The 15,206-nt window shown below is 41.2% G+C and overlaps 1 protein-coding gene across 4 annotated transcripts in view; it reads left to right on the top strand.

The window, feature by feature from the left end:
* Positions 1 to 14,908, top strand: part of PRR7 (proline rich 7, synaptic) — a 55,007-nt gene extending 40,099 nt beyond the window's left edge. For 3 of the 4 annotated variants that reach the window (XM_069954479.1, XM_069954496.1, XM_069954488.1), the window contains exons 2-5: positions 2,599 to 3,405; positions 3,498 to 3,545; positions 4,177 to 4,209; positions 12,761 to 14,908. In XM_069954479.1, coding sequence (XP_069810580.1) covers positions 3,006 to 3,405; positions 3,498 to 3,545; positions 4,177 to 4,209; positions 12,761 to 13,140 — 861 coding nt within the window. In that variant the 5' untranslated portion in view covers positions 2,599 to 3,005 and the 3' untranslated portion in view covers positions 13,141 to 14,908. The remainder of the gene's footprint in view (positions 1 to 2,598; positions 3,406 to 3,497; positions 3,546 to 4,176; positions 4,210 to 12,760) is intronic. The other variant, XM_069954505.1, reaches the window with a different exon arrangement.
* The last annotated feature ends 298 nt before the right edge of the window (positions 14,909 to 15,206 follow it).

Raw genomic sequence — 15,206 nt, 5'->3', positions numbered from 1 at the left:
AACATTTCTTATGTTTAATGTCCTGTACAGTATAGTGCTGTTCTGTACTGTACTGTAGTGATTATACTGAGCACTTATCAGTTTAATAAATGAGTATTGTAGGTAATTATTGGTGGCTGCTGGAACCAATTAATCACATTTCCTATGGGAAGACACTGCTCGGTTTTCAAACTGCTTGGTTCTCAAACTGCCTTCCGGAACCAATTAAGTTCGAGAACCGAGGTACCACTGTATTTGTATTGTGTAAATAATTTAATATACTTCCTCAGAGGTTGATATAATATTGCACCTGTATGGATTTGGGAAGAATGTTAGCCTGTGCATAAAAAAAAAAAATGATAAAGGAAGAGAAAACTAAAGCTAGATTCACAAATCGGCTATGTTCACTTTGGGAACATATCGGCAAAGGCGGCCATCTCATAATATATAGTGTGACGCTAATAAATATCAAAATCTTTATTAGCAGCCGTCTATATTACGAAAGGGCCACATTTGCCTGATAGGTTCCAGAAATGGGAACATAGGCATACAGTTTCTGAGTCAAAGCCAGTCCTGGCCTAAAATTTTCCTTCCTACTGAGTCACTTCTGCATTTGAATCAAAACATTGCATCTCAACCTGCTTGAAAAACCGCATGTGTAATTCCCGCCCTAGGGTCCTTAAAGATTTTTCATTTTCTCCAACGAACAATAAACGATTGCAAACAAGCAATTTTGTGAATGACCATGAATTCTTTCACCATAATATACAGAGCGATAGTCGTTAGTTATGATCACAAGTACAATCGTTCGTATTCTCTAGTATATTAAGAATCGTAATAAGGAGAGGATGAAGTGTACTTATACCTTAAGATTTGTGAACGATTAGTGAAGGCTTAAAGGGAACCTGTCACCCCCCGTACCGGGGTGACAGGCTCCCGACCCCCCGTTAGAGCCCCCTATACTTACCTCATCCCGCCGGGTCCCGCTTCTGGATTCGGTCGGGTCCCGGAGATCTCAGCCGCTGCAGCCCGGCGCGCGCGCTGAGAGATGAGTCCAACACCCATAGAGAATGACAGGAGAGTCCAGCGCTCCGTCATTCTCTATGAGCGTTGGACTCATCTGTCAGCGCGCGCGCCGGGCTGCAGCGGCTGAGATCTCCGGGACCCGACCACCTCCAGAGGCGGGACCCGGCGGGATGAGGTAAGTATAGGGGTCTCTAACGGGGGGTCGGGAGCCTGTCACCCCGGCACGGGGGGTGACAGGTTCCCTTTAACGATTTTATGGTCAGCTTAAAAGATGCAATCAGTGACATACAAACTTATTTTCATTTGTCGTTTGATCGTTGCCTGCATACACACCAAAAGATTATTTCTTAAATTTGAACGATTTAACAATTTTTCGCACAAAAATCTTTCTGTGTAATAGGGCCCTTAGACCATTAAACTGCATGTGCAACTCCAGCCTTGGGCCAGTTCACATGGAGCAAAAGCGGAGGAACTCTCCACTGCGGAAACGCGCCTGCCTCAGTGTCTCACAGTGCCTCTATGGGAGGACTCGCATGCCTCCGCTTCCGTCTCTCTGTGCTCAAAGAATTGACATGTCAATTCTTTGAGCGGAGAGCGAAAGAAGAGGAGGTGTGCGAGTCCTTCCATTGACACACTGAGGCAGGCGAGATCCCACAACAGAGAGGCCCGACGCAGGATTCCACCGCTTTTGTTCCGTGTGAACTGGCCCTTAGGCGGCATGCACACGTCTGTGAAATACGGTCCACAGACTGCACTCTTGACTTCTTATGATGTCGGGAGCTCAGTTAAAGCTCCGTCCTCCTGTATTGACGCAGCCATGTCAGTTCAGACGCATATAACTTTAGCTGTTTTGAAAATCCCAGCATCATCATAATAAATTATAATCCCGAGAGTTCCATAAGAGGTCAAGAGTGCAGTTTGTGGTATACAGTAAGCTTGCGGATCGTATATCACGGACTTGTGCATGCCGCCTAAGAACAATAAGCTGCATGTATAATTCCAACCTTAGGCCATTTTCTTGTGAGCATTATGTGGGTACATGTGCACATATTTGTCTGGGGGGTAAAACAGATGTAAATATAAGACAGTCTACCTACAATTGTTTTTACTTGGTGACTTTTTTTACTCATGGTGCCTATTTGGGGTCAGTGGTAGTTTTTCCATTTATATATTCCGAATGACATTGGCTGATTAAACTAATACAAACGATGACAGGAGTTTATCTTATGCAGGAATCTATTCAATTGCATCGTGTAAACTAATGCATAGATAGCATTTCACTATTGGAATTAGCCCATATTTTGGAAATATACCAACAGCTGATCAGTGAGAGTCAGACTCCTCGCACCCCTAACAATTAGCTGTTCAGCATCCCCAATATACACAATGTACAGAGCCAGAAGTATCAGCTCCGTACATTGTGTAGTGGCTGTTCTGTGTTACTGCAGCTCAGCTTCTATTCACTTCAATTAGTCACATTTACCTAGAAACCTTTTTAAGACAGGTTAGCGCTGTTATTGATGATGACATTATAATATATATACATATATAGCACTTACTGCAATTTTTATATATTTTCATTTTTTCCTACAGATAAGGTACTCAGAGTTAAACTTTCTGAAAAGACATCTCAAGACCGTGCCAAATATGTTGAAAAAAGAGAATGTGCTTTTTGGACACTCGCACGTCTTTATGGACACCATTAGAAGCCCTTTAACTGTTTTTAGCTAAATATAAGACAATCTTCTGTAATTAAGCAATATGCTTACTGCCATCAAACTGGCTGGTCTTCAGAACCTGTGCGCAGTACAACACGCACTTGACTTGTAGACTTGCCAGATGACAGCTGGCCATAAACAGAGGCATTCCAGACTGCCCAAAAGAAACATTTGGTGAATAATGAGATTCATGGGCGGAAAAAATCCAAAGAACACAGCACAATATGAAAAAAACTGAGACCATGGATAATAAGATTACAGAAAGGAAGACCCAGGGATGATATGCCATCTTTGCACAAAGAATACCTGACGCTGGTGCCCCCATCTGTGAATCTGCAGTGCGTGTTTGGGGGTTCCTGCCCCTCTGTATGGCAGAATAAGATGGTTATGTCTCAGGGCACATACACTTTCCTCAGTTGTTTTGCTGGATTTTGGCTTATCTGGGGGCTGATAGTATTGCTGTGCTGTCTGTGCAGCTTTCTTAGGCGTCGCATGAAGCGACGCAGGGAGGAGAGGCTGCGAGAGCAGAGTTTACGTTCTGTACAGATCGAGCCACTTCAATATGAGGAATATGTTAGCAGCCCACGCATCCCTGTGGCACACAGAATCCGCGCACAGGCAGCATCTCAGGCACCGCCGCCAGCAGCACAGGCTCGGCCATGGTCTGCCACCCGCAGAAATGGTAAGACTCAAAACCAATGAAAAAATAATGTCAAAGAACAATGCTGCGTGGCGGAAGAAAATAATATATATTTCTTTTTTGTATCTTTATAGGCCCTGCTCCAAGTGCTGCTAGCAGGGACATTCCTTCCATGAGTCAAGGTGAGAACATTGTTTTATACACAACATTTGTATAGCAAATAATGCAGCACTAAAAATATGCTTCTTCACCCTATTAACGACACACACACACACACATACGCTTTACTGATTTCAGTAAGCAGCAGGCAACCCGGGGGCTGCATATACACTGTTTGGACACCCCCTTACAGTCTATATAATACACCGCTCTGTGTGTGCACTTTGCCTTGCTGATATTTTGCTGCACAACATGTACTGCATAAAGCGATGCACTGATCTTTGTGTGGACAGCAAAGTGTGTGTGGCCGGGTGGAAAAGCTGTGAACTGAATCAAAATGTTAATTTCTTACTAAACATGCTATGCCCTCTTCTTTAAGAACATCAACTTTTCACTGTAAATAATATACACGGTACCTCCTGAAATTCATTACAATATACACTGTGTACCTTAAACTCATTATAATATACTTTGTGCCCCCTGACATTCATTGTAATACATACAGTGCCTCCTGAAACCCATAATAATATATACCCCCAGACATTCATTGTAATTTATACTGTGCCCCCTGACATTCATTGTAATACACACAGTGCATCCTGAAATTCATTGTAATATACACCATGCACCCTAAACACACTTTATTTTTTGCAGCGGCAGTGGATATGCCACAAATGTTCACAGATGGTAATACCTCTTTAAACTCTTGTGCACTGAGCACTGCTATGCATGAAGCTCTAGTTACTGCTGTATACTGGTTTATACTGTGGTTTATAGTGTGCTATATTACAAAGTATAGCTACCACAACAAACCGTGTTAGATACATCATAAATATAATTTAAACAGCTAAGTCAACAACAAGGATGAGGCTAGTGAGGATAAAGTAATTTACCCTCCCCAGCTTTATACTGGGAGGCGAAAATACATTTACTGCTGGAGTGTTGCTTTAATGGGAATCCCATTTAAAGGGGTTATCCAGGATTAGAAAAAGTACAGCTACTTGGAATAACATCACCACCTCTGTCCTCAGGTTGTATATGGTATTACAATTCAGCTTCATTCATTCCAATGGGACTATGCTGCAAATCCACATCTGAAAGAAAGCAGACATATTTTTAAGTCTGTTAAAGAGAACCTGCCATCTGTTCTGAAATATATGTATCCTTTCTAAAATAACAAGTCTGGAGCTGCTTTTCTATATTGTGCAATTCCTTTGTTATTACTCCTAGATTTTATGAAAAATAATTGAAGAATTGCACAATGTAAAGCTGGAAGAAAATATTCTTCAGAATTGTTATCTCAAGGCAAAAACAAATATTTACATGTGGGGAGAGGGGTTGTCCAGTCTTACAAATGAATAACAAAGAAGTAAGACAAGGTTCACACTGTATTTATACAGTATGTCACCATTTTTCATCAGCATTTGCCAAAAAAGGGCAGCCGACATATACTGTGGTGTACTTAAGCAGGCACCATTCATGTCCGTGACCCATAACATAAGGTCCTTTTACTCTATGTGATTTCTTGGCCATGGGTGGGCGCCAACAAGCACTGATCAGCGAGATCGGCATTCGTTTGCAGTGCCTTTACACGGCACGAGATATCAAGTGGCCAGGCTGCTTGAACAAACCTTGTAACGTTTGTGCAGCCATGGAAACTGACGGCATGGATATACAACAGATATATATCCATGCTTACATACTTACCTACTGCGCTACTGCTGTGATAGAGCATCCTGTTCTCCTGCTACAGAGAAAAAGAAAAAATTGGCAGCACCCCTATGCCTATGTTCACACTGTAGGTTGCACACTGCATGTGGCTTAAGTACAGACAAAAAAAACTGAAAGTGCAACAGGAACCTACAGGTGCAAGTGCTTACCGTATATACTCCACCCAGTGATATTAAAAAATGAGCATCTTAGCATACTATTCTATCAAACGGAGTGTACCATGTCACCATGTTAAGGTGTCCTCAGAGACATGGTCCTACTCTAGCATTCTCACATTAGCAATGGCCTCTGGGCTAACAGTAAGCCTACAATGGGCAGATAGGTGCCAAAGCTCTATTTATAACACCCACAAGACATGGGTGGAGTGCAAGCCAACAGGAGGAAGCCACACCCCCTACAAACAACAGAAAAAAAGCAAAAATTGGCAGCACCCCTTTGCCTCTGTTCACACTTTAGGTTCCACGCTGCATGTGGCTTAGAGTAGGACCATGTTTCTGAGGACACCTTAACGTGGTGACATGGTTTACTCTGTTTGATAATTTTTTTAATATCTACAGAGTAGGTTCAGCTGTGGATCATGAGTCTTCCCCGTCAGCTGATTGGTGTCATTTTTACACGGCTGATTAAAGGCCACAGGAACGTTTTTTTTACGTTTCTTGAAATAGACATCATTGCACAATATACAGCATAAACACAAGGTGAACCTAGCCTTATATTCACCATATGATACCCCGATGACACTGTCCTGTCTGCGCCTGCTCCACGCTGAGCAGCACTTTCTGCTTTTGTCTTACGTGCCCCACAGCCAGTCAATGGCTGAGGCAGGTTATCAAGCCCATAACCACAAATTCAGAACTGCTTTTTATTTTATTTTTGTGCGCGTGCTAGTTAGATAGCTGCACAAATAGAACAATGTAGCTTAGAAGATAGGACTACTGTTTTAATTAACCCCTTCAAGACCGAGCCCATTGGTGCACAGATGTCCGGGTCAAATTAATGCAATGTTCCTCCCCGCCTTCTAAGAGCCATAGCGCTTTAATTTTTTCGATCTACAGGGCTGGTTGGGGTGTCATTTTTTTGCACTATGATCTCTAGGTTTTATAAATATCATATTAGTGTAACAGAAACATTCTGATTGCTTTTTATAAATTTTTTTCTGATCTATAATTTAAAAATATCTGCAATCTTGGTGTTTTTTGTTTCTTTTCTTCATTAAGCTATTAACCGTGCGGGAACAATAATGTTAAATTTTAATAGATGGGACAATTCCGCACGCTATTTTAAACTTTTATTAGGAGGGGGGCTTATAAGGTTTTTTTTTAATACTTAAAAAATTATTTTTTTTTAATACAGTTTATTTTAACACACTTTTTTCCCTCTAAAACATGCAATCATTAGATTGCATGTACTGATATATGCTATGCCATAGCATAGCATAGATCAGAGTTATCAGCCATTTATGCATAGAGCCTGTCTGAGTGCAGACTATCCATATATGGCTGATCTGACAGGACGGAGGTAAGTGGATTACCCCCGCCTGTCGGTGTAGGATCTTGTCCTGTCACTGAGTACCTTAAATGCGGCGATCGCAATAGATTGCAGCGTTTAAGGGGTTAATGAGGCAGCTGCGGGATTGCAGCTGCTTCTCATTACCCTCAGCTCCCGGGACACTGATGTGTGCGGGACCGCTCTCACTGCAGCAGTTCCGCACACATCAAACCGTTCAGTGTCAGGAACGTATATATACATTCCTACTGCAGGGGGTATGTACAGAAGGAACGTATATCAACTTATTATTGATGTGAAGGGGTTAAATATGTTTTCCTCAGTTATTTCTTTTAAATAACTAAAAAGTTCTAACCTTTATTAAATTAGTAAATTAAACTGCAGCGACTAATGCCAAGGTAAGATTGAGTTTCAGTGGGTTCGGAAACAAGCAACCAAAGTAATACATGCAGTGGGTATAGTACAGTGCCCCAATAGATGGTCAAAATTAGCATTATTTAATTTAGAAAAAAGATGTCTGAAGGGGAACTTAATAACTATGTATAACTGTGTCAGAGGTCAATACAGAGACCTTCCCTATGATCTATTCCTACATTAGAATATGGTATCCTTTTCAACTTGAGGAAAGAATATTTCTATGCTAACATAGAAGGGGATTCTTTACTGTAAGAGCAGTGTGACTATGGAACTCTCCGCCAGAGGAAGTTGTCATTGTGAACTCACTAAAAGGGCCTGGATGCTTTTTTGGAGTATAAAATATTACATAGCATTGTTTCTAGATTCATTCCGATTGCCAAATTGTGAATTAGAAAGGAATTTTACCATCTAAAATAAGGATAATTGGCTTTGACCTTGTGAGGGTTTTTGCCCTTGTCTGGATCAGCACTGCAATATAATAGGCAGAGATGGATGAACATTTTTTTATCGAAACAATGTTATTATGTTACTATTTTTCTTCTCCAAAATATACTGCAGTATGTTATGTAGTCCTTTACTATTTAGGGAATTTGTAAAAAGACACAACATAGGTTAGCAATATGGCATCAGTGTTAGGGTCAGCCTCTTTAATAAACTAATACTACAGGGCTGCTCCATTAGCCAATTAAACAAGGATGGGTTAAACAAGTCCCTTCAGGCAGAAGGTTTTGTATTATTCATTGGCGATATAGCCTCCAACAAGCGCTCCCATTTTTGTTTTCTTATTTCTTATTATGCAGCTAGTCAGCCAGTATATAAGATTCAGCTAGTATTACCTCATTGTCTCATTCCGTAGCATTCAGTGCAGCCCTGAGCTCACCCATGACGATCTACCCTAAATGGCATTTCCCAACTGGACAATGGTCCCTACACTGGGATAAATGCACAAGAGGGGGACCAAGTAAGTACTATACCGGCATATAAGAGAAAAATCACAAGACAGTAGAAAAGACCAGACGGTCAAAAGCAGAGAGACAGAGAAAGCAGGTCAGAGGGGCTAGGTCAATACCAGGAGGTCAAAGGCCGGTCCAAATCATCAGTCAAAAGCAAGGTCAAACATAAGTTAAAACGATATCGGTATACAGAACTGAATTTTCACTAGTGAGGTTTAGAAAGACCAATCGTGGGTCTTTGTTTGCAGGAGGTGCCCTAATTATATACCCAGAAGCTAAGGAGGCATGGAATGCCGGTGCTGGACCTGATTGGGCAGTCAATCCTACCTCCTGATTGATCGCTTGCTCTGCACATGTGCAGACATGCAGCCCGACATTGCTGCATATCCATTTCTTTGACAATTCAAGGAAAGGTTCCCAGGCTCGGAGGAATGGTAATAAGCAGCTTAGAGACAGGGAGAGGGGACGGTGCAGGCATGAGCTCTGGTACGTATATGAAACTCATTTGTTCCTGCCAATGTCGTCACCATTTCCTCCAGCAGAGCTTCTTGTATATGATGAAGTTGCATGGACTGTTAGAGTTACTGATGATGTATATGCAGCTTCTGTCACACAGAATAATAGTTTTGATTACAGTTCAGCCTTCCTGACTGTATATGTATAGAGACATATATGAGGATTATTACACAGTCCTCCCCACAGGCATGTGATACTGTACATGAGAAATACAGTTTGAAATCTGAAAATCACGATGGTGGATGATCAGAGGTCATATGACCCAGATAAGGTAATGAAGGTCATGGATATCTAGACTTGGTCTGAAACAGATGACACTGCAAGAATAGTGATGGTAAGTGTGTATTACATGAGCACAAAATAATTAAAAAGCCAAGAGTGCTTCGTACACTTGTGCAATGTTCAGTAAACAGCACTTTAAAAACAGGGAGACAATTTTACTTCCTGGTCTCACATTAGCAAAAAGGAAAAGGGTCTTAGGAAAAAAGAATCTATAGTTGAGGCTTGTGGGTTTTGCCCCAGGCGCAGAAAAAGTACCCATACACCCTAGATTAAAGATAACCAAGCAGCACGTTTGGCCTCTTCGTCCAGATGACTAGTTGCCGTCACTCTCCTGGCCTCACACGCAGGAATAAAGCATATTGTTAATGGATATAAAGAAACCGCTGCAGACACTGCTGATATGGTAAGGGAGCTCTGCAGGAGGTGTATTGGGTTCAGCTGGGAGCTATATGCTTCCTGGTCTGAGACTGGGCTTGAGATGTGACGTTTCAGGCCCACTCAGCCAAACCCCATTAACTTACATTTATTTAGCTAAATTGGGGCATCTGTTGCTAATGGATGGTACTAATTGATACATATACATTTTGTTGCAAATCTTCCCCACATTTTCCCTAAATGCAAGGACACCTATGGGATACTTTACCTTAGGACTAGCAAAGAAAAAGTCATATTTGAAACTAGAAAAGAAAAGATTAAAATGGGCAGGAGAACACAGACGATTGGATGACTGGAAAAGAGTAATATGGTTGATTATAAACGTGTAGTGTTTCAGTCAGATAGGAGGATGTTTGTGGGCTGGAGAGGAAATTATAGAATCATGTAGGAGTGCTTGATGCCTTCTGTCAGATGTAGAAATCATTATGAGACAAGTGACTATTCATACAGCCTAATAGAATGTCGTATTTTCTGCCTGAAGTCCACTGTTCAGTGCAGACGTTATTTACTGATGATGGCAAATAGGGAAGTAGTCATCTGGAGAGAAAGAGCACACCGTGAACTGGTAGTCTCAAAAGCAGAACACTAGAACAACTAGTAACCCAAAGAGGCTAGATGGCGGAATCAGATGTATTCTGCATCCCCAGAAACCTAGGGAAAATTGTAAAACACACAGGGTAACTGCAGAATACATTTAATTTACTTAAGGTTATCAAATGAATTGTAATTCAAACAAGGTATTTGACAGAGTCAGTTATAATCCATGTAGAGTAACCACTGAATGAGTCCTAGAGGAGTAGTCATTATAGGGCAGTCAGATCACAAGGAATTTTGTGTACATGAAAGACATAGTGGAGCTGGAGCAGGTTTAGAGATGGGCAACCAAAGTAATAAATGAAATGAGTGGACTACAAAAAGATTATTGTTTGCCTGTGTTTACAAAAAAAAAATACTAAAGTGAGGCCAAGATGTCTTTTATCAAGATATAGGTATAGAATTTAGTAGATGAGATCTTGATCTCGGACCTTAAAGACCTCACAGATCCCTGCCCGCTGGGGTTCTGGAGGGCTCTGCAGCTTCACCACTTTCTTCTTTCCTTACCTTCAACGTCTGGCTTCACACAGGCTCCTACCACCTTTGAGTCCCCATGTTTGGGCTCTGGCCCTCTCTGTCACTCGCTCTCACTTCTCTACACCATGTTGGGCTCCTCACTGGAACAGCCATGTCCATCTTTCTTGTCAGCTTGGGAGGCAGACTTAGGCCTTTCTTTCTCTCCAGCTTAGGTGGAAAAGCTATACTCCTGCACCCATTCTTCCTCTATTTCTTCCAGATTCCAGGAAGCGGCAAATAAGCTGCTCTCTTGCTGGTATTATGTCTCTACACGCATTCACAGGATGTTTCCGGAAGGCATCACCGATGTGCTGGAGAAATTGCGGGGAAGAGGGCTCTCTCTTGCATATCTTTTGGAGTTGACCCCCTACTGGAAGGAAGTATGGCCTCTACCTTCACAGACTACCCTCTCCCGTTCCCCCCCGACTCTCTTTCTCCTGCACATCTCTGACATCCGTCTCAAATGCTACCGACATTCGGTCCTTCGTCATTTAATTAACGTTGCTAAAGCTTGTATCCCAGTCTTGTTGAGAAATCCTGATCCTCCTCATATGGATACGTAAGGTTGAGGGTATCAAGCGTATGGAGGACCTCACGGCTGAACTGTCGATCGCTCTCCCACGCCTTTTCCAGACCTGGTTCTATTGAGACCAATTTACAGAAACAGATGATTACAAATCGCTCATAGCTCACTAAGGGGTTTGGGTTTATTTATTTTTATTTTATTATTTATTTACTTTTCCCTCTTTTTTTTCCTTTCCTTTTTTCTCCTACCTCTTCCTTTTCCTCTCTTTCCTTAATGCGTTCTTGTTTATTTCCCAGATCTTAAATTTGGGCGTTTCCCGCCCTTAGTGCTTTATTGTTGTTACCTTGCATGATTGTATGTACCTTTTTCATTATCAACGGTCTTGCCTAAGTTATCTCCCTACCTGTGCCTTCTTGGCAACTGTTGTATTGTTTCTTATATTTGGAAAAATTTCATAAATTCTGAATTTAAAAAAAAAAAAAGAATTCAGTAGATGAGTCATGGCGCTAGGGTTTTATTTAGAATGCCAGATTTGGAGCCCTGTCCTACCCTGTTGCCAAAGGTTGCAGGCTACCTGATCCTGTCTGGCAGGAAACTGTAACCCAATACACACCTGCAGCTGCTGTCATTGCCTCAACTGACCTCTACCACCATTGGTTTGCATGCCCTCTCACTCACTGCAGATATTCTGTCTTTCTTGCAGAGAACCCTGTGTACCAATAGGGTGAAGGCCCTTTTACATTGGCTGATTATCGGGCAAATGAGCATTCGTAGGACTGCTCATTCCCAATAATTGGCCCATGTATAAAGGACAGCAACATGGCCTGTTAACCCCTTCCTCCTAGCTCCTCTCATACGATGACCACTGATTGTTCACAGAGGGCACACAGTGAATGCAATTTGTCTCCTTTCATTGTGTAGTGGTGGTGATGTGTAACTGCTGAGCTGCAGTTACATGTGGCCACCGCAGGGGTAATCAGCAGGGGTGTTGACACCCCACCATTCAGTATGCGTTGGCTGAAAAACACCTTTACGTTTTCACTATTAGAGATACTTGTATTCTTTCATCTGCCAGTGACTATCATTGTAAAATACTTGTAAGTAAGCAGTTCAAATTATATAGAGGTTGCAGTTTTAGGCTGGGTTCACACACTGTATACTTCAGGCAGTATTTGGTCCTCAAGTCAGGTCCTCATAGCAACCAAAACCAGGAGTGGATTGAAAACACAGAAAGGCTCTGTTCACACAATGTTGAAATTGAGTGGATGGCCGTCATATAACGGTAAATAACTGCCATTATTTCAATATAACAGCCGTTGTTTTAAAATAACAGCAAAAATTTGCCATTAAATGACGGCCATCCACTCAATTACAACATTATGTGAACATAGCCTTTCTGTGTTTTCAATCCACTCCTGGTTTTGGTTGCTATACAGCCTCACAAATACAGCCTCAAATATACATAGTGTGAACCCAGCCTCAAAGGGGTTCCCAGCTTTGTAAAATAGATGGCCTATCCTCGGGATAAGCCATAGATCGGTGGGGTCCAACTACTGGCCCCCCCTACCATATACCATATGAAGAGGCAGATTTTTTTAAGTTTAATATTTATAAGTTATTAACATTGTAATCCACAGATATATTTATTTACAATGTCACATTGTTGATTTAAAAAAAAATAGTAATTATTTTAGTATTGTTTAAAGCAACATAATTTTATACAAATAATGTATGAATACTAACCTGTTACCTCTGTTTTCAGAACCAGATTTGTCTCAGCCACCATGTTATGAAGAGGCATTGCTTATGGCAGAACCTCCACCACCCTATAGTGAGGTCCTGACTGACACTCGAGGTATCTACAGGAAGATCCTCAGCCCTTTCCTTACTGTTCAGGATGAGCTTGTGAAGCCAGAACAACCCGTGAGCCATAAACAACATCTGGTAGGACCACCCCATACGCAACCCCTTCCAGGTGCCCTAAGTTCACCAATTTCACCAAATCCTCCTCAAGAACCACAGAGGGTGAGAAGACCATCCTGGTCAGGCTCGGAAATTGGAAGTGGAGGTCTACACAGACTGCCTAGGGGCTGCCAGTTGATCTTCCCTATTCCTCTTCTGGGCAGGACTACAGCTGTTTGAAACAACATGCATGGTTGGATCATATATCTTAGAGTTGCTGTGGTCCAAAGAGCATAAGTAGGGAATGGGGTGGGCGGTGAACATCATAAAATGACCATGTAGAACTTAGATGATCAGGGTTTACATGATGAACTGTTTAATCAGACAAAAGTCTCTAATAAGTGATAAAGCAGATGCACTAGAATTGTTTCATGGACACTTTAAGGACCAGAGAAGTGCATCTAGTATGCTTGTATAGCTTTCTGAGAAGACATGATCTGCTTGGACCTGACTTTGGGGACGTTCATGTTCTACTCCTAAGAAGACTCATACAAACTGGAAGCCATCTTTATTTAATTATTTATTTCTTTATATTTTTTAGTTGCACTTTCTTTTTTGTGGGATTAAAGTTTGGCAGCCGTTGTGTATATTTAAGCTGCTGGCTAAATCATGGGGTCCATTTCTGTATGTTGTACATACTGTGTCTAAAAGAAGATTCTGTTGTTCACAGCAAAATGTTCAATACAATTAATCTGAAAGGGCTTCACATTGAACAATTTAAAGTTGTGATGTGTAAATGATAACATTATGTGCCATGCGCCAAGTCAACACTGTGGATGCTAAAGTGACCTGTTCAGTGATGCAGAAAATTTCATTTTATATTATTCATATTTTAAATCAAGATTCGATTGATCATAATTGGAATCTTTTCTTAATTTATTTCCAGTTATAGGGAAGATTGTAAGAAATCTATACTTTAATACTAGATTATTATGATCTTAATATTGCTAGACAACATAATGTGCATGTTGAGGCTGCAGTACCCATCTTCCGGGGGTTCTACTGAACCAAACTTGAATGTACAGTAACTCAATGGTGATTTAAGCTGATTCAGAAAAACAAAGGGAGGTCCAAGAACAGCAGCTGTAATACAAATGCTGAAGTGTGACAGCTTGAGCCAGCAAAATATCTGTAAAATGCATAAAAATCTACCCATAGAAATGAGCAATATTTACTGTAAATATGTCATTTTGATTTCCATTTATTGGCACATAAGTAATCTTTAATAATAACTATTCAATATTGTGATCACGTTGCCCAATCCAGCACAGAAGAACATGCAGCATCTTTATCCAACAGTAAGTCTCAACTCATAATCTTCTATTGTATGTGATCAACACCAAGGGTTGTCACCAGCTACTATTGCACACAGTATTTTAACTTTACATTGTTGTAACCAGCAGCAGCCTTGAAAGTTACCATATAGACAGGGATGTCCTTGGAAATCACAGGGGTCCATATTGAAAGTCAGAAATACCTCTTCCCCATCCGGAAGGAGAGTGGTTCCTACACAGAATGCATTATGTTTACTTACTCACTGTGGTGAAGGCAAGGTCACACTGTATGTAAGGACATACATACAGTGCTAGTAAAAAAAACGAAATGCATTTGCCCCCCTCACCTCATCCAGTCAGATCATCCATCATCTTTTAATTTAAAATAAGCCAAACACAAAATGCAGCTTTTATATAATCAATCCATTTATTCAAGAGTTCAAGGGTTGATGGAAACCCATGTCACCAATGTGAAAGTGAAAACCTAATAATTCTGTGCCCCCCTCGGCAGTCACAATCTGACATTTGCAACAACTAGTGATAAGACTTTGACATCACTGTAGGGGAATCTCATACAACTCTTTGCAGAATTGTTCTGATGCGGTTACTTGGAAGGTTTTCGAGAATTACGTTTATAGGGGTTTTACCATGAAGATAAATAGGTCAAAACTGATGCATTATGTGAAATTAAACATATTTCAAATGTACAAGCATTTTTTTTTAAATGTCTTGTTTGAGATATATCTTCACTTACTAATCCTACGTGTGCCCTCCTTGTCTTGCCCTGTTGACTTTGGTCATGACCGTCTCAGAGCAGCCAAAGACAGTCAAGCATGCTCAGTTCAACTGAATATTGCTTGTTAGTCTCTACTGTGTTTGCAATCAAGGGGCATTGTGAAAAAAAATGCGCTCTGTTGCATGGCAACAGCAGGGTCAGAGTTCAGACCCTGGAAGATGAAACTAGAAAGTGAT

Source organism: Dendropsophus ebraccatus, chromosome 1 (assembly GCF_027789765.1).
Source record: "Dendropsophus ebraccatus isolate aDenEbr1 chromosome 1, aDenEbr1.pat, whole genome shotgun sequence".
In the NCBI taxonomy this organism is placed as follows: domain Eukaryota; kingdom Metazoa; phylum Chordata; class Amphibia; order Anura; family Hylidae; genus Dendropsophus; species Dendropsophus ebraccatus.
The sequence above is the reverse complement of the archived record's forward strand: the minus strand, read 5'-3'. Positions and strand labels throughout refer to the sequence as shown.